Source organism: Phoenix dactylifera, chromosome 17 (genome assembly GCF_009389715.1).
Source record: "Phoenix dactylifera cultivar Barhee BC4 chromosome 17, palm_55x_up_171113_PBpolish2nd_filt_p, whole genome shotgun sequence".
Classification (NCBI taxonomy): domain Eukaryota; kingdom Viridiplantae; phylum Streptophyta; class Magnoliopsida; order Arecales; family Arecaceae; genus Phoenix; species Phoenix dactylifera.
This window is the reverse complement of record NC_052408.1, coordinates 12,843,948-12,871,111: the sequence shown is the minus strand read 5'-3', so window position 1 is coordinate 12,871,111 and position 27,164 is coordinate 12,843,948. Positions and strand designations below refer to the sequence as shown.

The window sequence follows — 27,164 nt, the reverse complement described above, 5'->3', positions numbered from 1 at the left end:
GCCCCCATTTACCTCACTCCTAACCCTTCCTCTATGCAATGAGGCTTTACCCAAAATTTACATGATCAATCATGTAGTCTCTGCATGGTTGGATCCATATTAATCCAATGGAAACCAAGGTGGGAAAGGCATACCCATATACCTACCTCCCTAGTTCTTGAAATCTTAATGCAGCTAGACTTCGGACCATATGCTTGTGTCTCATTTATTGAAGTTCACAACTTGTCAACGCCGGGTCTTACCCAAAGAGACCGTAGTTGATGTTGTCAGTTGCCGACCGTAGTGTACTTAAGCCATCAAAGAAGCCAGATTAGCCTCATAGTTTGCTTGAAATCCTCTGTGACTAACGTCCTAAAACTCAAAATTCTTTAATAAAAATAAAGATCTTGAGAGAGAAAAAGTTAAAACCTAATTTGGCGGAGATCTCTCTCCCCCACCTCTCTCTCACCCCCACCCGCAATCATTCACATATCGTACAGAGAGAAAGAGAGAGCTCGGAAGCAACCTCCCATGGCGATCTCCATCACCGAGAGCTTCTCGGAGCTCGGATAGCGTCTATTTCTCTTGAGAATTCCCTCCCAGTTTTCTAGCCTGAGTTCGGGTTTAGCGTTTGGGGTTTCGATTGCCCTTCAAAAACCCTAGTTTGGTTGCAGCTTAAGTCTTGCAGCTGATGAGCTCTGTTTCTTGGATTTTCTCTAGAATGCCGGTGTTTTGAGAAGGGGGAGTGCTTCAAAACCGCTGATTTCTTGAGAAACTAGTTTTAAGGTTGGAGCTATCTTTGAATTGGGGAAGGAGATGGAGTTACAGAAGCGGGTTGGATTCCAAGAAGTGAGCTTGAGTTCTTCCTGGGAGCGGTTGTGAGGGTTAGGGTTTAGAGATGAAGCTCTCCACCGCCGGCCTGGGGCAGCAGGCGCAAGAAGGTATCTTTTTTATGTTGCTTTTTGCTTCTTATTCTGAGGAAACTAATTAGTTGGTTTGTACTTTCTGGTAGGAGGAGAGAAGAGATGCTTGAACTCGGAGCTCTGGCATGCCTGCGCCGGCCCGCTTGTTTGCCTACCGACGGTCGGCACTCGAGTTGTCTACTTCCCACAGGGTCACAGCGAGCAGGTGAAATTTATTTGAGCTTAAAGAAAAGATTTTTCTAAACTTAGAAGGAGTTTCTTGTTTTTTTGATGTTTTTATTGGAATCTTGGTTCTGGAATTAAGGTCGCTGCGTCGACAAACAAGGAGGTCGAGGGCCAAATCCCTAATTATCCAAACTTGCCTCCACAACTGATTTGCCAACTTCATGATGTTACAATGCATGTGAGTTCTTGAGGTTATCTTTATTCTGTCTGGGAAGTGTAGGTTAGAGAGTGCTGATTGGTGGTGAAATTTCAGGCAGATGTCGAAACAGATGAGGTCTATGCTCAGATGACCTTGCAGCCTTTAAACCCGGTAAACCTGATTTCCAAGTTCGATAGTTTTCATTCCTAGGGTTCATTTCTTGATGAAGATTGTTACTTTTGCAGCAAGAACTGAATGATGCTTACCTTCCTGCTGAGATGGGTATTATAAGCAAGCAGCCAACAAACTATTTCTGCAAGATTTTGACTGCAAGCGATACCAGTACTCATGGAGGGTTTTCTGTTCCTCGTCGATCAGCTGAGAAAGTTTTTCCTCCTCTGGTGTGATAACTATGATGATGCTATGATTTTCTAATGGTGTTCTATTTGCAACAGCATAAAATAGAACTAATGGGATAATGCTGTTTGTTTGTCTGTAGGATTTTTCACAGCAGCCACCGGCTCAGGAGCTTATCGCTAGGGATCTGCATGATGTTGAATGGAAGTTCAGGCATATTTTCCGAGGTAAGCTAAAGGTTATCTAATTAGCAGTCCGCAATAGAAAATCTTTTTGTAGGGCATGTACAATTAGATCTTGATGTGGTCAGAATCACATAAAATGTAGAATGAAGAGATGACTCTAATGAAGCATGTGTTGATACTCAAGCATTGGGTTTATAACAATTTATACTTGTTGAAAAAACTCATGGAGACTTGGACTGCTACATAAAGGCCTTCGTCCAATTCCGTTGATATGTGGTATATAAGTGGTGAATATTTCAGGATAATAAAGGGATTGAATTTTCCTGACTATCACTTGCATTCTTGTTAGGTATATTAGATTGTAGGTTTTCTGCTGTAACAGGGTTCCAATTAAGTAGCTACATGGTTTTGGTAGAAGTTCCTTAAAGATTTTATTTTATCGACAATCTATATATACAATGGGTGCCAATAAAAGGGGTCCTACTGGATGTTAGAGATTTTGATCCATTGATTGTTTTCTTTCTATATATCTTTCTACCCCCTTTTCTTCATCTTGCCTTCATTATCTTTGCTGTGTGATTTTCACATATTTGCAAGCATTAGTACTTTCATAGTGAAATGGAATTTTAAATTGCAGCAGATGCGAAGCTAAGACATAGTCCATGGATCATAAAAGAATGCCCCAATGCATAGTATCTCCAAAATACCTGTCTCCATGGATTTAAGTCCATTATAGCAGAGTTGAAGCTAAAAAGGGTAAATGGATCAATGTAGTTCTTGTCATCCATCAGTATCAACAACTAAAGATCAACTGAGCTCACTATACAAATTGTGAGAAAACTATAGGTAAGGCTGTGTTGAGTTGGGAATGATGGTCAGATAGCCCCTAACCCAGCAAACATCATTTCTGAATTCTCAAATTAAAGTGTTCTGCAAGAGGGATGGAATTGTATATTCTGGAGAGTGGGGGAGATTTGTTTCTCACCCACTTGTTCGATTTAGACCTATTCTGTCTCAGGGAATCCAAATATGAATAACAAATTCTTCTCGAGATAGAGTAGATATCTCAAGCTTCACTATCTGCAAACCAAAGGGCTCTAGATGTTCACTCCACGGTTCAAAAGGTGAAGCCTTTTGCCCTTATTATTTTCCGAAGATGAAATCAAAGATGTTCTCCTGTGGACTACTCGAGCTTGTTGACAGCCACCTTCCTTTGGAAAGTCGATTATTTTGTTTCAAGATTATAAAGATCCTTAGAAAGAGGGCGCTGAGGATGTAAAGCATACATTGACTACGACGGTGCAACTCTACTTGATCAGTAGAAGAGAAAAGGGGAAACAGGATTTGAAGATTGGGCAGATCATGCACCTATACTCTGTAATAGAAGATGCAAATGATCTAGTGGTGCTTGTGTTTAGGCATCATCAAGCCCTAGATTCTCCAACACAGAAATAACAGAGATCATTGAAGCCCAGCAAGCTGAGAGCATAAGGGAAAGCTATTCACTATCTCATATGGAAAAACATAGGCACATAATGAAAATTTGCCAAAAGATGGCAGAAGAGCATGATCATTAAATTTCAGTTAGATTCGACTTTTTGTCAAGTTTTAGTGCGTATTACCCTACAATTTCTGTGACTGTCATCATGACCATATTATATTTTGATTTTTTTCCTATGAAAAATCCTAAGTCAAACCGAGCAAATAGTAATTGAGATACATGCAGGTTCAAGTTACAATGGCATTTTTGAAACCTTTTTTACAGACATGGTTTGTGTTCATAAACGGTGTTTTCAGTGGTTTTCAAAGAGTGCTCCAGGAGTATATGTATATGGATATATTTGTTGCCTTTAATTAGGAGAATTCAAATGAATGCATTAAACATGTGGAGTGGTGGATTACATGAAATAGGATGTCCCACAGGCATTGCTCCTTTTCTTTTCACTTGATTCTATCACATTCTTCCAAGTAATAATTTGTTGATCTGGATAAATTTTTGCCAAAGTTTGAGTCCTTGGGCCATTTGATTGCTGTTTGTTTTATTCTGTTTTACTTATGTTGAGATTTCTGTCTTCAAAGAGAATAATTAAGGCGGAGCATTTAAACAAACAATCAGTCAATTCTTTGGTTCAGCTCGTGAGTGGTGAAATATCAGCACTTGTATTTACTGCTGAATATCATATAAACTTTTTATGGATATCTTGCCAGTGAATTATCAGCTTTTATGCATGTTAGATGTGTGTCATATCCTAAAGAATTCTGCTGTTCTGCTGGGTGTGCATTGCCATAATTTTAATGTATAACATACTGGAAACTTATATTAACTCACTTAACCCACGACCAGTATCTTGTACTGCCTTGTTGCTAGTATGATTGTGGAGTGTGGTACTTATTTGTCTATTATTCCCCTGTGTTGATTTTGTAGTATAATGAAGATGAAGTAGAAACTATATTTTCCGTTTTGGGTCATGAATCAAGAAACATTGATTTGCATCATCAGAATATGTCCATTCAGTACATCCAAAATTATCATTCTGTGCATTAGTGCATTGCTACATTTCTCTTATTGCAGGCCAACCCAAAAGGCATCTTCTTACTACGGGCTGGAGTGTGTTTGTCAGTGCCAAGAGACTTGTTGCTGGAGACTCAGTTCTTTTTATATGGTTGGCTTTAATCTTTAGATCTTCTTGTTCTACTTACTGTGTGGTACTGGAGAGTTAATTTCACCGTATTTTCCACATCAGGAATGAAAAGAATCAGCTTTTGTTGGGTATCAGACGAGCTAGTCGACCACAAACTGTAATGCCTTCATCTGTTCTCTCAAGTGATAGCATGCATATAGGACTGCTCGCCGCAGCAGCTCATGCTGCTGCTACGAATAGTCGGTTCACCATCTTTTATAACCCAAGGTAGCCAAATACTCTGAATATTCTTCATGGTCATACTTCTGTTCTAGTGAACAGTGTTATACTTGTGCAATTTTTGTAGGGCAAGTCCATCTGAGTTTGTGATACCACTTTCAAAATATGTTAAGGCTGTGTTTCACACTCGTATATCGGTTGGGATGCGTTTTCGTATGCTGTTTGAGACTGAGGAGTCGAGCGTCCGTAGGTAAGGTAGCAGTGTTTTGCCATAATTGTTTTTGACAAGTTCTTTCCTTTGTACAATTACTTTTAGAGTATGCATATCTGCAATGTACCGCACATACTAATTGCTATGCAGTCACCTTTTTTATACTCATTTAATTTCTGATTAAACCTCTAGTTTTTGTGGGTTTAGCTTGTTCTTTTTTCCCTTAAATTTGCTGATTGATTTCAAAGAAGTTCTGATGTGAATGCAATGAATCTAGGAACATGGGAACAATAACAGAAATAAGTGATTTGGATCCTGTACGTTGGCCAAATTCTCACTGGAGATCAGTCAAGGTAAAGAATTCTATTGGAGTTTCATTGATTTGTATATGTCACATTGATTAAAGTATGCCCTTGAGATTATTATGATATGCTAGTTATGTTGAAGAATCTAGGCATCGATTTGAACAAAGTGATATATCTGATGGCGAAGGCTTTGTATTAACTGTAATAAATAATAAGAATTCTTGTTTCCAGTTATTGTACATGTGTCTATGACCATGAGATAGTATATAACTTTATATTCTCTGTTGTACTGTTAGTTATCATGCCTATTATAGTAATATTGCAATTTTTTATAATGCTCCTGATAGTAGCTATCATCAACATCTTTTTGTTCGGTTCAATTCCTTTTTCTCTTTTGTTCATTATGTTGAATTTAATGTTCATCATGATTGGTGTGATAAAACAAATATAATGCGCTTGTACATGTTTCATTGAGCAACTGTTCAAAGACACATTTACAGAAAAGAAATATGCAAAAAGACATATGTTATGGCATTGTATCCTTCTTTCACATAACTATTAGAGCTGAGTAGGTAAAACCATAATCATAGCTATTAAGCATTGTCCCAGCTATTTGTGGTCAGATTTCTAGATCCTTGTTCGCCCAGCTTTCCCATTTATAGCTTCCTCTAATATTATCTAAGCTTCACTAGTTATCTACATCAAATATCATGAACGAGGAAGTATTTCCTGTTACGCATCTAATCAGTTTCAAGATCTTATTCATAGTTACTTTGGTACATGTTTAGAAGTTAACTTAACAGTTCTGTCACTTCCATTGATGTTATTTTACTCAATGCATTTCTAATATTTTATGTTGTAAAGTCCATGAAAAGAATGATTCTACTATAACTTCCTTTTGATGTTGTTATTACTCAGTATTATGCAAATTCAGCTAGTTCCTTTACTGCTCATTTACATTCAAAATCTTCAACATGTGTATATTTGTTTCAGCACTTTATTTTATGTGTTTTTTTGCTTTTCTTAATCCAAATCTGGAAATTTAACTAATTCTTAATTATTGTATTTATTTGTCATTGTAATAACCACAGGTTGGTTGGGATGAATCGACGGCAGGTGAGAGATCACCTAGAGTTTCATTATGGGAAATTGAACCTTTAACAACCTTTCCCATGTATCCATCTCTGTTTCCGCTCAGGCTTAAACGCCCTTGGTATCCTGGAGTTCCCTCTTTTCATGGTAATATGATCTCATTTTTTGATGCTTTGTTCTGTTCGTTCAATTGATTTAACCTTCAATTTGCATTCATTAGATAGTTTCTTTTGCCACGTGTTACCTAATTTACTTGAGTAACTAGAACCTAGTAGTTTAATTAGTAGCATTATTTATTTTGTAAGCTATATATATCGAGAAAGATTTTCAAACAATTTTAAATAGAGAGATGGAAAAATTGCATGTTGTGCATCTCCACTAGTGGAAAAATAGGCTAGTATATTAAGATGATACAATACTGGATGCAGTTACCATGTGGTAGGATTTAGAAGTACCAGAAAAAAAGAAAATGGTTTCTACCCTCAATATACAACAGTAACGATACGATGGCATAAATGTGCAAACACAAACTTTCCTTCAAAGTCCTGTTGAATCATGCATAAAGAAATTGTTCAGGGGTTCAGAGACTTTCATGTGGTAAGGGCTTTGCGAAGTTGTTGGCAAGATGTAAAATCAGTGGAATGTTACTTTAGGCAAAAATTCCACCAAGATAATAAAGACAAATGAATGCCAGTTGGCATTATTGGTATCCTTATGGAACATTAGAAAGCTAGCAAGCTAAGTCACACACTTGTTATGCCTCTAGTTGATGGCAATTTTCTGTACATGTCCTTCCATGACTGTTAGTGGCAGCTAAAGCTGTCAGGACTGTTACCATTTGAGTTCTTCCATGTTCAATATTGACATCTTCTCTGTTCACATTAGAAAATGATTCAACTAATTTAGCACAAAGAACTTTTAATTTTTTAAATAAATAATCCACTCAGCATGGTTTTCTCATATTGTCTCTCTCTCTCTCTTTCTTATTACAAATAAGATGAGGGCAATGCTTTGATGTGGTTGAGAGGAGGTGCTGGTGATCGAGGCCTTCCATCTTTAAACTTTCAGTCACCTGGTGTGGGCCCATGGGTTCAACAGAGAATGGAATCTACACTGCTGGGACATGATCATGATCGGTATCCAGCAATGGCTGCTCCAGCTTTGCCAGATACAAGAGGTAGCGATTATCTAAAGCAACAATTTCTACACCTCCAGCAACCTTATCAATTACCTCAGCAGTTCTGCAGTACCAGCCCATTATTGCAGCAGCAAATTATCCAGCAAGCATGTGAACAACAGATAATCGGTCCTCAGTCACAAAATATTTCAGGTAACCTGACACATAATGTTCTACATCAGCAACTGCAGCAATCGATCAATAACCAGAAGCAGGTTCAACATGCACAAACATACCCAGAGTCATATCAGATACCTGGAACTCATGTGCAACAACAGCAGGCACCTCTGCCATCTCAGTTGTGCGAAAAATTAGAATTTTCTGATTCAAGTGTGAACTTCTCAACAGTCATGACATCTAGCTCTGTCCAGGGTATGCTAGGCACTGCTTACCCAGAAGGAAGTTCAAATGTTTTGGACTTTGCAAGACTTGGTCAATCAATGATGAGTGAGCAGAATCAGCAAACATGGGAACCAAAATTTACGATGTCGCAGTCCACTACTTTTGGCAACGCAGTTTTGCTTCCATCATTCCCTGGGAAGGATGGTTCTGTGGGAACTGAAAATGGTTCTACAGATATGCAGAATCACACCCTGTTTGGTGTTAATATAGATTCTTCCTCCCTCCTTTCTCATGCAGTGCCTAGTATACGTGCAAACTCTATTGATGATAGTATATCTACAATGCCATATGCTTCCTCAAGCCTTCAAAATTCTATTTATGGTAGCCTGGAAGAGTCACCTGGTGTGCTGCAAAATGCAGGAGAGTCTGATCCAACGACCAAAACATTTGTGAAGGTAAGAGGAGCAAGAAAGATCCTCAATGGCACTATAGTCTAAATCTTTCAGGCTAAAATTGTTGGCCACATATATGCAGGTATACAAGTCAGGATCAGTAGGGAGATCACTGGACATCACCCGGTTCAACAACTATGGTGAACTACGCGAAGAGCTGGGTCTGATGTTTGGTATTAAGGGTCAATTGGAAGACCCTCTGAGATCAGGCTGGCAGCTTGTATTTGTCGACAGGGAGAACGATGTGCTTCTCCTTGGAGACGACCCATGGGAGTAAGAATACTTAAAACTGTTACGGCTATATTAAGTTAGAAAGTTACTTTTTTAGATATTTGATTGAACTTTTATAATATGCTTTCAGTTGCTCCTAATCTATCTACTATTTGAGTTTTATGACAGTTGACTTATTCTTTCCTTTTATTCATTGTTCTTTCTTCGAAGAAAATTTGTTTTGTAGGTTATGCAATTCAGTGTAACCATAGTATAGTGCTTACCTAGTGAACTTGCTTGCTATCCTTGAGTGTCCAGCAACTGAATGTCTAGAAATGCGAACATATTGGAGTAAACTAGCAGTGTAGATAGTTTTTCGACTTAAGACACTATCAGTGGTTAAAATGTTTGGCTTGTGGATTAACTTTTTGTCAAGGAAGATGGACTAAAGCTGGGAGAAATTCAAGAAAAGGTGGGGGATTAAAAGATGAACATGTAGATAAAGGAAGAGCTTTGTAGGCCTTGATTTTCAATTAAGTAATAGAAGCTGGCGACAAATATTTCTTTTTCTTATTTTGCAATAAAATCTGTGGAAGAACTTCTGAAGTTTAGAATATCTTGATAATTCAGAGAAATGTGGTAAGATGGTAAAGAAGAACTAATAATAAGATTTTAACTGGAGGTACTCTGTGTTCATTGGGTACTGTCACATAATCATCTAGGAGCCAGGTAGTCTTTGAGCATCCTCTCAACTGAGATCAGGTCAATGTTGCAAGAAAGTAACAATGTCTACTTTAAACCTCAATGTTGTCTATGGGCTGAAACCCAATGAATTGCCATGAGATAAGGGTTGATGCTCATAGAAAGTGGTTTTGGAGGCTAGCTTCAAAGAAAGCCTCTTTGAGGTTATGCTACTCATAGACCAAAATGATTTCATACGGGCCTTAGCAAAATGGAATCCAAACTGACATTAAAGGAAGTACATCAAATGGATGGACATGATGGAAAAGCAAAAGCACATTCTATCAAAGATCCCATCATGATGCAACTGCTTATTGGAAGTTACATTGTTTTAAGAATCTTCAGTTGGGAAGATCTTCACTTCGGGACTTCAATCACTGTTGTGGTTTGGAGCAAGGTTTGCCGTCTCCGCACTGGACCCCGTACCAGTGCTACACTCGCACAGTGTCAGTATAGTATGGTACAGAAATTTTTTGGCATTCCGACTGTCGATACGCCAACCGTACTGGGTACCGGTACCGAACTGGTACGGTATGGTATGCCCTGTATTGTTCGGTTCAGGCTGGTACAATATATCTTGGTTTGGAGGCTCCATCATTAGTAGGCTGACAACAAATATTGAATTGAAGAAGCTTACAAATTTTTAAGTTGTGAAATTTCCCATCCTAATATCTTTAACTCCTTAAAGGAGTCTGAAGATGCAAAGGAGAAGAAGGGAAGAGGTGTTTAGTCACTTATGAGGACTGCATTTTTTAATATGGCTCCTTAGATGCTTCCTTTCAAGCATGTGAACAGAAGGGGAGAGAGAATAAAAGAGAAAAGAGAAAGTGAGCTACCATTGTGCACCCCAACTCAGAAAAGGAAATCTAAAAAAGAATTCTTTGAATATACATCCAGAAAGATTAGCATAAGGAGAGATTGGCTACTCTGTTGGAGTCCCAACATTTAAGGACTATTGAAAAGGGATCTAATAGTGTTATTAGTTATGAGGAAAGAGAAACAAGGGTGTTTGAGTGATACAGAGTCTCCTTGGCAAAGAATCTGAACTCGCAATATGACCAAGCACCCTAGTGGGATCCTTCCTTTGTGCAGCATGCCATAAGGAACAACTATGGTCTTCTTTTTTTTCTTTTCCAAATTTTAGTAGTCTTTTTAACAAGATCATCCTTTGGAAATTTTAGCGAGGTTTGGTTTTAACTAGATTAGCATGGTTATAAAGGATAATGCACCTTTCTTAATGGACATATGCATGATAAGTCAAGGAAGTTTTAAGTGAACATAAATATCAAGAAGAGTAATGGTCTGCGTTTTCTAATATAATTCTTGTATTAAAACAAAAGGATAAAGAGGGGAGAAAAGTTTGAATATGATGATTAAATTGTTAGGCTGTTAGGTTTTATACCTATTAATCTCTTTTCTATGAGAACTAGGTTATGGTGATCTTGGATCTGCCCAAGCATTTTTTATGCTAAGAACTACCTTCAAAACACTGGGCTCCAGCTCTCGTGATGCTATAGAATTTTGTATTGTCAATAGTTTCAATATTTAATACTTTAATGTTTATATATGTAATGTAGCTTATAGCGACTTCTGTATTTGTGCAGCTGGGGTGCTTGCTTATATATTCTCTGATACAACAAATTTATTTGGCCCTTAACACAGGTCATTTGTTAATAATGTCTGGTATATCAAGATACTTTCACCTGAGGATGTGCAGAAAATGGGAAAGCGGGCAATTGAGCCCTGTTAATCATCTCAGTCTGAAAGAAAACAAAAATGGCATCTTATATGCGCACGTTTATGTGAGTATAATCATTCTTTGTTATCTTGCATCAAAGATTCTTTTGGACTTGCTGTTTGTAATGTATAATGCTCCATTCTACTAGGCATGAGATTCATTATAATGCCTTCTACAACCATACAACTTCTATTCAAAGCCTTATATCAGGACAACTGGATTGAATCAGTTATCATTTGGATGTGTTTCTTTCGCACTTAAATATATATTTTGATTTAACCTGTCAATATATGTTGCATATCAATGCTGATCTACATTTTCAGAGGGAGTGAAGTCAAACAGAAAAACTGTTGAGGCAAACCCATTCACAAGGAGTGTTGAGGAGCACAAGATTCCATTTGTGGTTTTCCAGTGGGCCCGATACAGATATAAAAATCAAAAATGGTTTTTCGAATAAACTGCAAAACTTTTCCATATCAGAATTTTTATTTTGGTGTCACTTTCTGTAACAAAAAAATTAAAACCACCTTGAATGCTCTCTGAATCATTGTGAATATTCTGATAAGTAAGAAATATCATTTATTGAGGAATTGGGTATCATAGAATAGCTGGATGTGAGCTCCCAAATTGGGACACACATGCTTTGGAATTCTTCAGCCCTTTAGTGGTGCTAAATCCCTTAGTAGGCGGAGCAGTTGATATTGGGTTGGTTTGGCATTAAAATAGATCGAAACTACTATTAACATTGTGAACAGATCACTGGAAATCTTCATGAATCAACTAAATTAATGATTCCTGTAGCTTACCACCTGTTATGGGATTTTTTTTTTTTTTTTTGCAAATTGGTGGTACAATACCGAATCTGGAAAAGTTTCATCATCATATTTTGTTACGCTGGTTGTTGTGAGGAATGACATATTTCAAACATGTTCAAATATGACTATTTATAGAATTTAACTGAGAGGCTAACATCTTAAATCATTTAAACTTATCTTCGTTATTTAACTGAGTACATGATGCTTATTACTATTATCTGATGATTAGGTATAAGAATGTTAATACGTAAACACAATCCAGATCACATTAACAAATGCTTTTTTGCATTTATTCTGATTGGCCTTGTGAATAATAGTTGGGAATGAAATTGTATCCAAGCCCAAATCCTCTAAAATAACTAGTCTTCAACTCACTTCTTCCGATTGCCTTTGTCCTTTGGACCATGTATATGAACCCCTCGCCAAGAACATCTCCAGCTTACATGTTGAAACATCAGAAAATTCTCTTAGGTGAATTCCTTACTGTCTCCTTTATGGTTGCTGCTGCTAAGATTTGTCAAGCATTCCCGTATCTGATCTATCCACCACATCCTAGATTAGCCTAGCAGCTATTTCTTTCACAAAATTACTTGCAATACTAATGTTCATGATAGCAGCGCAACATAAAATTTGTCGATTCCTAACAGTGTTCATGTTTCCTGAGCGTTTTAGACAATCTGCTGTATTTTTGATGGAACAATCTGGATTTTATATGGCTATCAAGGTGAGTTCCAGGGACTAATCAATATTGTGGTATTGTATATGCTGAACCATTTTGCATGATATATAATAGTTTTTCTAGTTTACAGGTGCAAGTATTTGGAGTAAATTGTAGAACTTCCTATGTTCTGTAACTGACATGATATAGTAGAATATGGGACCATTTCTTTGGGGGAGTTAAACATTCAAAAGATGACAGTTCTTGATGGTGGAACATTTATTTATCTACAATGAGAAAGCTTATATTCTGTTTAAATATTGGTTTGTACAGTGTATGGCATTGGCCATGCAAGGTCCGTCATGTTTGGACTGAACTACAGGTATATCACACATGATTGAAGCTAGCAATCAACATTATGCTCCAATGACTCCATAAGAATCTTGAGTACGAAAGACCATTCTATGGAATTATACAGTTGGGTTATTAGTTCCCTCATTCAATATATTGACTTTTTTCCTTACTTCCGTTGAAAATATATTGACTTGGTGCAACTTCTTTTTCCTGCACATAATGGTGGGTATGCCACCATCCAAAGTTGAATCCAGGACCTCCCTGATAAGGAGAGGGGTACCAACCGGCTTGGTCCAGCTAACTTAACTAATTTTAATTCTAAAAATCCTTCTACAATCTCTTGCTATTGTTGATTTGCATCAATATTGATCTTAATCTATCAATTTTGGAGGACATTTGTGCTCAGCCTTAGCCTGAAATGTTTAGATGAGTGATTGTGATCAACATGCGAAAACCAGAAAAAAATGAATAATATATTATGCTATATTTATGCCTGATAATTTCAGTAACGTCTTGCTAGATTGGTTTTAACCTTTGCAGGTTGACCTTAATATGCGAAATGCGTTCTCCAAGCATGCTCTCAACAATGCAAGTCTTGCATGCCAGCGAGTAGAGGATGTTTGGTAGAATCTTAGAATAGTTTTGTAATATATGGATGCAATGTGGTACACACTGTTAGAACGTTCTATTTTTGTAATCAGTTGCTGCAGTTTTAGTCTCTTTAAGTACTTTTGGTCCTTAATTTTGCTCAGTGACCGTTAATATTAGTGACTCATTTGTATTAACTGCTTATAATCGGCAATGACCTTGTAGGTCCTAGTTTTTGGATATTCAGTTTTTTTTTGTGTGTTTCTGATGTCTTAGGCATTTGATAGCAAGTTTCTTGTGCATCCAATATCATTATTGTTTTGTTTGTTTTTTGTTGGCAAATTTCTTGTCGGTCTTAATAAAATTCATTCCTTCATATACTTGATGATCATGAGGTTATTATATGTGCTGAAGTCAGCATGAACAGAGATTCAGGGTATGGTCAACTATAATTTGAAATCAAGATTGTTGACGAGTTTCAAATTTTTGGCTCGTAAATTGCTTGTGCCCTGCACCCCCCTGCCCCATCTCTTGCACAGCTAAATTGGAGATGAGATCCATGCCATTGCTTGGCCAATAGTCAGCCAGTTAGCATTAATTGAAACCGACGGAAGTATTTTGCTGTTTCTTGATTGACTTTTATTAACTATGAGAGGCCATCAAATTATATTTACTGTTTTCTACCTATCAATTCATCACCAACTTGCTCTGTTACCCAGACAGTTGGGATCAAGATTGTGTGTCACCTAAACTGCTATCCGTGAAGTATATTATTGCAGGGTGTTGTCCAAGTGGCGTTGCCCTCAATGCTTTTTCCTATCTTAATATATTTCTGTTTCTTGAATGCTTATCATGAAATCCTTTTTACTTTTTTTTATGATTCTTTTATGCATCATGTGCAATTACTTAAATACTCAGGAAACTATTTTGTGATCTTTTGGTTCCAACTCAATTTTGCGATTCCCAAGGAATTCGATGTATTTATGAAAATATATAGTAGCTGTATTCAGTTTAAAATCCAATTTTATTGTAAGATGTCAGCTAATGATGTCGGTTCTTGTCGAGGTTGGGTCAGTGCAGGCATGGACCGAGTTGGTGTGCCCTTCAGGAGGTGCATCTGAATCGTGGATATGCAAAGTGCTGGTGTACTTCTAGTGGTCTATGAATTCTGCATCTATGATCATTCATTAAGAACTTTGATCCATGACTTCGATATATATGTAATAAGAGAACTGGTAACTAGTCATTTTCAGCTCGAGAGGGACAATTGGATCTCCAGAATTAAAGTCACTACTTCATTGTCTATCACGACCCAAATCAATGCAAGTGGGAGAATGTTCAACTCGAAGAATTGGGTAAATCTGTTGTAGTTGAGATACTATGGCGATCTATAATGCCACTCCATTAGGTCTGCTTTCTTGGATTGTTAGCATAGTTGGATCGTATATGGGCACTCAACCACTCATACCGAGGATTTTCTGGAAGCCTGTGTCTCATTTGGGAACTCCTTATGCTTTTGATCGAATGTAGTGTAACTTTCCTTTTCCTGTCGTGCTTAAACGAGGAACTTTAATTATATATTTGCTTTTCCTTGGTTAAATTGTCTTTGGCAATTTGTTATTTCCTTTTCAGAAACAAAAAATAATTTCCATTCAGTATATTTTTGATTCATGTATGTACCATGTATTCATGTGGAGAGAGAGAGAGAGAGAGAGAGGATGCTTGGCTGCAAGAAATATACATTGCAAGCGAGGCAGCTTATCTATCCATGCAATCCACATATTTTCATGCCATTGAAAAAATCATTTTCAGAAAAAAATGCGGCATCATTTTATGACGATTTTTTTGGTAGTATATAAAAAAATTCAGGATTGCATGATCAGAAAAAGCTTTCCCATTCATCCCACTACCTGCTTCCATCGCATCATATATCTAGTTGTTCCCTCGTTGTATGAGATGATGCTGCATGGATGATGATAACGGGTAGCTAGGTATTGAGGAGCCCCTAGTTAATAAACAAAATGGAAGACTTATGCAACATTCTTTGCAGTCTGACAATGGTTATTAGAATGCTCAGCTTTGTTGGCACTATGTAAAACCGCAACCTTCTTGTGGGCTGTCGGAGTTTGAGTTGCCACGTAAGAGCCTTCTTGTTCAAACGCCTGAATCCTTTGGGAACCAGCAAAGCACTCTCCAGCGGTAAAATCTATTTCCAGTTTACAACATGACCTCTTAGAACTCAACCAATCCAAACCCAGATCCGAATCACCCGGTCGCATGACTCCCCCTTCGCACACCAGGCTGACTCCAACCTCATCTTGGTGACGACAGATTTGCTTAGATCCAATGGTAGGGCGGGAACATCTCATCTCCAAGCTTATATCACTAGGCCTCCCAACTTACCACTTAGGTGGTGTTTGGTGACTCAAATGAGATCATTAAAATGATCTAAGATTACTGATGAACTTTATCCCGAGGTAATATATCTCCATTCTTGTAAATTATAGGCAATACAAGGCATATAAGCAGTAATTTCAAATTCAGAAATTACTCGTACTCTGGCAACTTTACATAAGGCAGAGTTTGGTTTTTTGGGATGATAGTGAAAAAGTTGACACATAAGTCACTTTTACTGTCACTTTATATAATTTTATATGAGATTTTCACCTCATATGGCTACTCGTTCAGTTCTTTCGAAGTAATTGGATCATTTTTTTTGTTTGAGAATCTTCTTCCTTCTTCCACTTAGTTCCGAAGAGTAACTAAGATCAATTCAATCACGTTTTCATGTTCCAATTGGACACTTTCCATTTATGATCAGGAATATTATTTTTTTTACCAAACATATGTAAATCAAATCATGATTTTATAATAAGAATAAAAAATCTTTCTCAATCAATTTCTTTGTTCCTCGTTCTTCGAGAATTAGAAAGATTTCTTTCGAGTTTGAATTTGTTCATTTGGAATAGACACTCTTCTATCTTCTATTTATTTTTTTCTATTTACTTTTTTTGTTTTATTCTTTATTTTTTTTATTTTTTTTATGGTTTAAGATTACTATAGTTGTTATGCTATATTTGAGTGATTAAAAATTTTTAGATACTTAAGATCACTTACCAAAGATGTTCCATGCTAAATGCTCTCTTAATAACAAAACTACACTCCTCTTTACCTTATCCATTTCAAAATTATTTACTCAGAGTGGCATAAGGGTTAAAATTAGATACAGGAAGGCTGTTTCCGGAGAATCTAAAGCCCCAAGCAAGCCCTGGCGATGAGGAGGTAAAAGGGGACCAAACGCGAGCATTCTTTTGGAGGAAGAAGGGCTCACGCGAGCCCAGCTAGAAAAGCTCGAAAACCCTCATTGATTCATGACAAGTTCTATAAATTAAAACCCTTCTCCCTGCGATTTCTTATCCCCAATCTCTTCTCCCACCCTCTCGTACCATGTGTCGATCTAGTCGTTAGATCAGTTCCTCTTTTCGTCTCCCGTTCTCTGCCCTAATCTGTGGATTTTTACGCCTCGATCTCCGTCTTCGATCGCCTTGGGGCAGCTTGATCTTTGGTCCTATAGTTTGTTTCTTTTGTGGAAGGTGATTAGAGGGGAAGGGGGATGGAGAGCGGTGGCGGGCGGGAGGGGATCCACCCATTGACGGCCGAGGAGGAGGCGGTGAAGAGGAACACCGATTGTGTGTACTTCCTGGCGTCGCCATTGACCTGCAAAAAGGTGCCTGTATTATTTAATCTCTTGGTTTTTGTTATGTTAGAGTTCGATTGATCTTTTTTGTATAGTGTTCTTTTAGTGCTATCTTGATTCTGCTGGCTTGAGTTTAGATGGATTGATTTGGGTTGAATTTGATGTTTTTTGTTTTTTAGTTGTTCGGATTCTTGTGCTTGAATCTTGGGAAGTGATGCCCTAGATTGGATTTTAGAGTGTATGATTGGCTTAAGTGATCGCTTGAGAAAAGTCAGATCAGCCTTTGCGACATGTCTTTGGTTATTCTTATCTTTGGTTTTCAAAAATTGTTCGAACTGATTTTAATACCATATTGTTTTTCCTGTAATCTGCTTGATTGATTCTCCTTCTGAGCTTGCTTCTGTGTAGAGTATAGAGTCATGTTTTGCAAACGTTACTTGATGATAAATTTCATAGTTACTGTTTTGGCAAGGTGCTTAAAGTTCACAATTTGGAAAAACTTATCATCATCTATTGCACATAGTCTTGTTTGGGTTGTTATCCTATTAACATGTCTGATCTTAAAGTATTGGTTTCTGATCCATTATTAATCAGAAATCGGACATTGATTGTATCCCCGTTGAATGCTTGCAAGAACATGTACCCCATGTATTCATGCAATATCATGATTCTTGGAAATTTATGTTCTCATATTTTTGAATTATTGTGTGAAGCGCGACTATTGTACATGTGATGACAAAGTATGTCTTTTTATGGGCATATCATGGAAAACTTTATGCCTGCACAGCATGACATGGAGCCGTTTATTTGCTTAAACTCGCTAAGCCTTATTTGTGCACTATTTTATTGTTCTGATCGGCTCCTCGTGGGCCAGTTCTGTTGGGACATGGATTTGAGGCTGCACGGACATGAATTTGAGGGTAGGATCTAAATATGTGTCCAAGTCTCTAGTTTTGAATGAGGAGAGTGAGGAGAAATAGGAGCATGCAGGAGATATAGTTAAACACAGTTATTGTTTTCATTAATTTAAAATCTCAAAAAAATATAAATATGAAGAGATGTTATTTTGTTAAAGTTTCCAAGGTTTTCCATCTTGTATGTAAAAATTTTGAAAGTGTTTCTTGGTTGAGTGCTAACCTATTGGTGATTCATGATATCACTTGATTTCAAGCACGTGACTTGCTTCTTTGTAGGCGATTAGAAGCTAGACATAAGAGTCTAGGTGTAACCTTGTTAGCAGGAAGCTTCTAACTAGGGTAACATACCTGCTTCTGTGCTTCACAGTCTATCCCGAAACTCATATGCACTTGCTTCCTAAGCACTTCAGTCAATTGTATCTAACGTATCTGCTTCCCTACACTTGCATCTATATTTGCTCTCACACCCACTTAATTCTGGAAACTAAGGGTGACACCAAGCTTGGCAAACAAGACAAGTCAAACCCATTCTTAATGTCGTTGTCAATTTCAACTATTGCATCATCATTTCTTGCTATGTTTTGTGGCTATCCATGTGCTATTTCATATGTATTCTAATTTTTCTTATTTTGCGAGCAAATAGACCTTCTATTGATTTCGTCCTTTGAAGTTGCTCATGTTAAAAGTGTCCATCTCATCAATTGCCTTCAACATCTTCCATCAATTTTGGCTGGCAGTGTGTATGCATGAACATTTAGAAGACTTGTCTGAGGCATAAAGTTTTGGTGAATCTCTCCTTCCCTCCCTTTCGTTCTCTCACTCTCTCTCTCCCCCATCCCCCCCCCCCTACACTCTTGCTCTCTCTCTCTCTCACACACACACACGTGTTTCGATAGACGTGATCTCTTCTCAAGTTAGTTTTCTTTCTCTCTCTCTCTCTCTCTCTTGTCTTCTTTTAATAGAAAAGAAAATTTGTGGTATTTGTTTCTCTATTGGTTTTGGATCGGTTGCTTCTAAGTATTCAACATTTTTTTTAAACTTCTGGTTCAATTTATTAAGGGTCTATTTTTCCGGTACAACTTTAGTAATAGTTGGTCTTTCACCAATCTATTGGAACAAGACTACGGCAACACAGCATAATATTCCTGAGAACATTCTTGATTGTTATAACTTAGGACTCGTACAAGATGATGACCCTTCTTTAAACTTGTATGGTGTTGAACTTTGTTGGCAGTATATGAATTCTCACAAGTTTTATTGTGAATAGATCATGCAAAGTCAAATTAATGTGATCTGATTTGTGCATTAGAACATGTTCTGGCTTTTCCTGACAAATCAAATTTTTTTTGATCTATTCTTCAAACTAATTCTTATAAATGAATGTCTTGACACAACTAATTTAGCTTATCTTCCTCAAGTTGTTTTTCTGTTAATCTTTTTTGTAATTAATTCTCTGCAAGCTCGGGACCTTAATCTAATGTAGACATGAGATCTTTAACAAAAACTATCCCGACTTTTCTTAGCCCCTACATATAGCCTGCTTTTCATTTTTGACATTTTTTTTACTATAATTGGAAACTTCCTACATTTGGTATAATCATGCAGATCGTCATTTATTGTAAAATTATAAAAAGTATGTTCGTCTATGGCAAAAGACATTACGCTCATTGTCCTTACTTGAAAAACTACATCCAACTTTCTTTGTCATTCTAATCCATTAGGTGCTTATTGCTGCCTTGTAACTCATTTTTTGTTTCTAAATAAAGTGCAGACTGCGGACATTTTTAGTAAGAAATGAATGCTTCAAAAAAATGGGACATCAGTTTAATGTGATGTTTGATGGTGGCGCTTGAGGTTTTATGTGTAGCTACATTATCCTGATGCTTATTCATGATAGTAGGGTTGAAATGGGTTGGATAAAATCCGACTCTATCCATTTTTGTTTCCGATACAGATCGGATTTGGGTGGAAAATTGGGATATGGATTTGGATATCTACTTATAAATCTTGCCAGATGTGGCTCAAAATGTTGATTTTAAATATTGTTTGGATTTGAATCTAGATATCTGGTTAAAAAGTTCTCTAGATAAACAGTTACATCCAGAATTCGAACTATTGACTTTTCACTTGGATGACAAGTACTCAACTACCAAGCTACAACATGTTTCTATTCTATACAGGTAGTTATTTTACTTATTCATATGCATTTAGGTCATTAAATAATAGATGTATATTGTGATATTTTGTATTTTAATCATTATTTTTATAAAATAAATCCTTTTATCTTTGATAAAATGAAAAATGAATGGGCTTTATTTTATTTTTATGATATTTTCAAATCTTTATTGCTTAAATATTTAAAAATATTAATAGCTTTAATGTATTCATGATTATTTTTCTTACAAGCTCTCTATAGAAGTGTAATTCATGATTATTTTTTATTTATACTGTAATTAAAGAGTAATGATAGTATTTGTTGAAAAAAATATTTTATTATATTTTTATGTTAAATAATTTTGATTTTAATATTTTTAATATAAATCTGGTTGGACTAGTGACTTGGACACTTGACCAGGTCACTTTCTGTGCTGATTTAATAATTATACCTTAGATCCTTAGTTACATGTTTGTTGCGTGTATTCTACATAGTGAATTCTATTCCCATCTATTATGATCAAATAATTTATGTTAATTTTCATTAATGTATCCTATTAAAAGCCCGATTTATAATAAAACAATATTTGACTTATATCCGTATTTGGATAGAAAAATATGGATATAATTAAATATTTGACTTATATCCATATCCATTCAGAACAAATAGGGATATACTTAATTTCTAATTCATATATGTATCAATTTAGAGTAAATATGGATGCTAATCATATATCCTTTTAATATTTGCATCAGTATTCATATTTGTTGAAAAATATGGATAAAAATATGGATATACTAATACCCAATCTGTATTGATTCTTTTTCAGCCCTATATGATAGGAAAATTTAAGAAAGTGAAGGAATAGCATCTCTTGCATTGCATTTGCACATTCAATGAACTTAGGATTGTTATTACTCAATGTTTCATAGTGTCATATAATATCATCTGCTATGATTGTTAAAATCTTTCATTGATGCCTTCCGCAATTCTTAATCTTTATATATATATATATATGCATGAATTAAGTGCCATAAATACTGGAGCGTTATAGGACTGCAAAGTTTGTATTAATCATCTGTATGGTCTCCTAAGTCGCTTAGTGTAAGTTATTAGTCGCATGTACCATGTTACCATAGTCGAGTTCTTGTAAGTGCATGATGTAATAAATTTATTTTGATTTGTGAGAGATGATGAAAAGACATGTTACTTGATATGTTTTTCATGAAAATGCTGCAATGTACCCTCCCCCTCCCTGCAATTTAACATTGCCTTTTATGAACTCTTTGTTGATAATCATTAGGAAGTTTCCAATATGTAACTATAAGGTACTTCAATTTGGTTTTATCTAGCCATTTTAGAAAGTTATGGGCTTTCCTACTATTATATTGTTGCCCTTTTATCATCTATATATGGATCTCTATGCTTAACTCGTGCAGCAGCTATTTGTATTCATTTATCAACTATCAAGGAGGTGCAATGAATGACGGGGTACTAGCTTGGAATGCAAGATGACCATAAACATCCAGCCTTTCCCAACTATTTTGGGTTAAAGTCTGGGAATGCAAGATCAAATTGAAAAATTCAGTTGTGAGGAATCATCAAGTTTTAGTTGTGTGGGGCAATTTATTCCATTTCATTCTTTAGTTGTCATGGGTTCAAAAAATCCAGGTCATGTCCATCTTGGGAGTGTGGAATCCAACTAGAAATCCTAGAAAACAACTATTAAAGGGGGTTGTTATTTCTTGGAGATTATAGTTAATTTTCATCATGTGTCTTTGGATTGTGGTACAAAAGAAAGAGCCTAACAGAGGATCATTCAGGGAGCAAGGGTCTCAGAGTGAGAATATCAGAATTGGCTCCAGGGGAGGTTCAAATGGTCAACAGAGGCCATTGTTACTTGATTGTAAATTCAAGATACTACTAATATGGATTATCCTGAGCAAGTTACTACACTAGGTCTATATTTAGGGTTACGGAATCAAGCCCACTAGTTTGCATTAGTTTCAATGTCAAATCCAAATGGACTATGTGACCTCTTAGAGTACCGGTATGGCCAAACTATGTCAGTTTGTTGGTCGACGATTTAACATCTGTATGTGCTGCGCGTGGCTCAGGTAACTAGGACCATGTGCTGGCCTGGTCTCCATAGCTCAATTTCAGATACTGTGGACTCCGGTTTGGTGGTCAAAGCAAACCTTGTAGTTGGATCAATTCAGACCAGTTTGTTGATGTGATCTTAGCCCTGCTCCATGATGAGGGAGCCCCAAAATTTCTTGTACAATGGTTTGGTTAGACCAGATAACTTGGTTGAATTTGGCACTAAGGCCTATCGTTCAAATTTCTGTAGCTTTTAGTTGCAATGGCCTGATTTCTTGAAAGATGCTAGATCCAGATCATTGTGCTTTAATCACATGAGATCCCAGCTAATGACATTTGGAAGAGGAGTCTTCTAATTTGATTTTCTATGTGATGTTTAAGTGATGTCCTTGTTCTATTTTTTGTTAGGAAGGGGTGGGGGTGTGGAGAAGGGGCAGAGTACTGAAAGGTGAATAATGAGCTTGTGTAAATCAATGACATCTTGGAGGATCATAGTGATGCTGATTCCTCATGAGGATTGACTTGAAACTTCATTTTTCAGCGAGCTGAGGTGAAACTGACTGCTATCAAATCAGCTCCACAAGAAGCTGAGTAAGCCTTGAGGTTAATGATTTTTGGTAGAGCTAGACTTATGTGCGGGAATTTTCCAGCTAGGCTGAGAGCAGCATGGTGACCAGTTCTCAACTATGCTAAATTGGACTGGTTTATTGCCAGACTGATCTTTATATTTTTGTAGCAAATGCTCATAGTTTTCTGATTCATTATTAATAGTAGCTGTATTTCACTTTTGATTTTCCTTGTCCATGGAAATGCAAGTTCTTGTCTTGTCTATGGTAGACTTCCCTTGGCACATATTTTATGTTCATAGCATGTTGTCAGATATTTTTTGTTTAAGTTTCAATAATAATTAACATAACATTTTTCTTTTCTTTTTACAGGGAAATGAATGCGAGTATCGGCATAGTGAGGGTGCCAGAATCAACCCCAGGGATTGCTGGTACTGGTTGAATGGTAATTGCTTGAATCCAAAATGTTTGTTCAGGCATCCGGTAAGTCTCTGCTCTGTCCATTTGCATAAATACTTTGTTCACACCTATGCACACACATGACTACACACATTTACAGACATTTCGATGCAAATCTTGCATGACATCGGTGTGGGAACAATGAAAGCTATTTTTGTTGTTTCATGTGGAAGTGGTTGTGTGTGTGAATGTGCTCTTGTGTTTGAATGAAGAACTTATTTTTTCTGTTCTTTCTTCAGCCACTTGATGGCCTGTTTGGGACTCCAGGGCCTTCTGCAGGACCAGCCCAACCTCCGTCACAAACTGTTGCAGCAGCACAAAGCCCCAAATGGCATGCTCCTTATGCTATGAATAAGCAAAATGTGTCGTGCTATTATTTTCAAAAGGGACACTGTTTAAAAGGTGAAAAGTGCCCTTTCATGCATGGACCGCAGACATCTGGTAATCCTGTTTCACAGCAGGTGTCCAAGGTTTCTACAACTCCTACTGAACCACCAGAGGATTCGTGGGTTATCAAGGACTGCACTACACAGCAGAACATCCCTAGTCAACTGAATGTCCCTTCTCAACCGTATGTCCCCAAAGTAAGTGTTGATAAGCCAAAAGTCAGTGTTAATAAGCCAGTTCAAGTACCACCTGCCTCAGTAAAACCTGTTACTAAAGCTGAGAGTGGGCCTAGCAATGTTCCAACAATAAAGAAAAGTGTGCCACCTCATTCAACGGATGATGAGCTCTATGGAATGCAGCAGAACCAATTTCCTGTCAGCAGTGCCTATGCTGTAAGCAGGCCTCGAGATCATCAGGTTCAGCCTTCGGGTGATCGACCTCAGAATGGTAGGGAGACTGATGAGTTCTTGGTGGAATCTTCTCCTGGTTTTGACGTTCTTGTGGATGACGAAATTGAAGAGTCTGGTTACTTTCACAATGAAGGCAACTTTGGAAGAGCATCTGTTCAAGGTGGAAGGAACCAGAATCCCATAGATGAATATGACTACCGCCATGATGATTATGAATCTGGAAACACATTTGAAAGAGATCGGTACAATGGGGTGAGTGAGTATGATCGGTATGGAGAGGTTCACGATTCCTATGGCTGGGAACCATGCAGGGCTTCTTCTGAGAGGATTTTGGAAAGATCATTGTTTGAAAGGAGTGTTTCACGGAGGGAGACCGATTATGATGAGAGGGATGGATCAGATTTGCGCCACCGACTATTGAAGCAAAGAAGACTAAATAGTTCAAGATCAGCTGTGAGCCCTGATGGCTGTAGTGAGCCCTATCGGAGTGATGATCATTATATTGAGGGGAGAGATCGTGGTCATCATTCCCGTAGAAATCAAAGACGAATTCCTCGGGAAAGCTCCATAAGTACTCGCCTGCGAGGAAGAATAACGCTCCCTGGGAGGTCTTCACCTGACATTGCAACTGATTTGCGATCTGAGAATGACAGACACAGAGGAAGACCTCATGGCAGATTGTCACCACCCAGGCCAATAAATTATCTGGGGAGGCGTCAGGAAAGAGTAAGAGGAAGATCATATGAGGAGTTCGCTGCAGATTCAAGGAGTACTGGAGTAAAGCCAACTAGAAGAGATGATGGAAACTTCCTAGATTTTGCTGGTCCAAAGAGCCTTGCAGAGCTGAAAGGTGCAAAAGTTATGGAGAATTCTCAAGAGCCATCAACCAAGAGTACAAGTGCTACCGCCTCTCCAGACCTGAATAAGGTGAAGGCTACCAAAGCAGCCCGGATTCGTGATTCTGAAGATTCTCTCTCATTTGAAGGTCCAAAGCCACTGAGCATCATTCTTAAGAGAAAAAGAGGGGCAGCATCGGGAAATGGCGCAATTTCCAGCAGTGGAGATGAAAATAATCGAGGAGATGGAGAAGTTGCAAAAGATGGTTCTGTTTCAGCTGCTTCATCAGATGTGCAGTCCATTCCTCCAGTAGAAGCTAAGAAGGATGTCAGTGACACCTTCACCAGACTTGAACACCATGATGGAAGAGCTGAGGAAGGAGAAGAAGAAGAGGGTCCAAGCCGTGGAGAAGAGGAGGGATCAATCCTTGACGGTCGTTCTTCAGCTAAAAAAGATATGCTTGAAAAAGATCGCATGGAAGTGGATGCTATGGAAGATCAAGAGCTGGAAAACTATGACCAAAGATATGGAGAGTCTGATTATGAGGCGGATGAGGGTGGGAACCTGAAAACTGATGATGATGAGAATGTATACCAGGAGGATGAAGATGAGTTGGATGATGAGGATGACTTTGCCAAGAAGGTTGGGGTCATGTTTTCTTGAGAGTGTAAGTTGGAGACTGGTTTTGCTTGTTTTGCTGTGCTTGAGGAGGCCTCAGTCCTTTAATGTTTGAATCTTTTGGAGATTGATGTTGGCGCTAGATGTTTTTCAGAAGAAAAATCTTTCTGGTACGGCGGCGGTAGGAGATGGAAGATGGTAGGTTGTGATAGTCTATAAGTTGACCCAAAAAAAAATGCAAGACTTGTTGGCTTTGCAGTCTTTTGATCTGGCCTTATTAGAACCTTATGCTGTATTAGTTGCCTAACAATTTACAGATATTTATTTTGTTTCTCAATGAATCAAATGGATAATGTAACGAAACACACAATCTGGGTGTTTTCCAGCCTCTCAAAAGTCTCATTTCTGTTGCTTATGCAGGAGCTTCTTTTTTTTTTTCTTTTTCTTTTTTTTTTGCTTAGGGGAAGGAAAGAGGGGGGTGAGGAGAACCTCACCCGCGTAGCAACCCCTATTGGGCTTCCTTTCCGCTGGAGAGTGTTCGATGCGGGTAGAACATTTTTTACTCATACCTTCTTCACCCGTGGCAGAGTTCCACCAGCATGGCAGCCCTATCTCTGTGTGAGTACGTCACACCAGCACTATCTACGTAACGGTAGACCAGATAGCGACTCCACCGGGCAAACCAGGCGGAGGGCATCCAGTCCTCGCATTGAATCGACGCCCGCGCATTTCGAACTTGTGCCGCTCTGGTGGAATCAAAGCCCTGTTTTTACTGTGCTACCACCTCGGTGGTTTTTTTTTTTTGTTATTTCAGTGTTCATGATGCAGCAATTTGGGTGTATTAAAACAATTTTAAAAGATGGGCCAATGTGGCAACTTAAACAAGGGTGTTAGTTTGGGCCTAACACATTTTGGATTTGGGTAACGATTTGCTGAACATGCCCAAACTCGATCTGCCGGCACCCGTGGCAACTTCATCAATCATGAATGTTTCAGACTGATAATCTTAAGAGACTTCTAACTTCAAATAATCCAGTGATACTTCCTAACAGCTAACTCACAATTTTCATTTCTAGCAACACACAAGATAAGTATTAGAGCAATGGTCATTTCTAACCTTTTAATCTCAACCAGGACCCTTGCCTCAAAAAACGAAAGCTTGGCAGTGCATTGTAGCTTCCAATTGTACAACTACACTAAATAATTTCAGACCATTTTTCAGGAAAATATTCTCTAAACTTCATCTTCTGCTCCAATCATATCAGATGAACCTTTGTATTGCTATAAGAACATTTTCTAAATAACATTTCGCCAATGTAGGGTTCTATTTTAACATAAAGATTTTATGAAATCATAGGTCCTCTTTAACCTCTAGTTTCCTGCTTGATCCATGCAAGTGCGAACAGAAACCTCAGCAATTCAAGGAAATAAAACGAGAGGGGAAGAAGCACATGCATGCGCTGCACAAAACAATTGAACCAACTCCTAACAGCATCAAGATTGAACCATTGATAAATTTAAATTATCTCAATAAACTTTTCGCCAAAGAAAAAAATAATGATGGAACAAACTAGAAGACATACTCATGTATTCGAGTGATAAAAGCCACAGGACCCTATCAAATGAGAACATGACCTAATTCAGCACAGTAGAATCTGAAGTATAA

The 27,164-nt window shown here is 37.6% G+C and overlaps 2 protein-coding genes across 5 annotated transcripts; both read left to right on the top strand.

Moving 5' to 3' along the window:
• Positions 1–404: 404 nt before the first annotated feature.
• Positions 405–14,952, top strand: LOC103717500 (auxin response factor 12-like). Of its 4 annotated transcripts, none has more exons than XM_008805942.4 (15): positions 405–920; positions 992–1,107; positions 1,207–1,305; positions 1,381–1,437; positions 1,512–1,667; positions 1,766–1,850; positions 4,381–4,471; positions 4,553–4,717; positions 4,797–4,919; positions 5,158–5,233; positions 6,277–6,424; positions 7,275–8,251; positions 8,331–8,521; positions 10,862–11,001; positions 14,433–14,952. In XM_008805942.4, exons 1-14 carry the CDS (start codon positions 878–880, stop codon positions 10,947–10,949), a joined length of 2,415 nt encoding a protein of 804 aa, XP_008804164.2. In that variant the 5' UTR covers positions 405–877; the 3' UTR covers positions 10,950–11,001; positions 14,433–14,952. The 4 variants fall into 4 exon arrangements, with proteins under 4 accessions (XP_008804164.2, XP_008804149.2, XP_008804156.2 ...); XM_008805927.4 differs by having other exon boundaries at positions 14,428–14,952; XM_008805934.4 differs by lacking the exon at positions 14,433–14,952 and adding an exon at positions 13,305–13,694.
• Positions 14,953–16,625: 1,673 nt separating this feature from the next.
• Positions 16,626–25,913, top strand: LOC103717522 (zinc finger CCCH domain-containing protein 32-like). Its single transcript, XM_008805952.4, has 3 exons — positions 16,626–17,079; positions 23,160–23,270; positions 23,486–25,913. Exons 1-3 carry the CDS (start codon positions 16,966–16,968, stop codon positions 25,541–25,543), a joined length of 2,283 nt encoding a protein of 760 aa, XP_008804174.2. The 5' UTR covers positions 16,626–16,965; the 3' UTR covers positions 25,544–25,913.
• Positions 25,914–27,164: the final 1,251 nt, after the last annotated feature.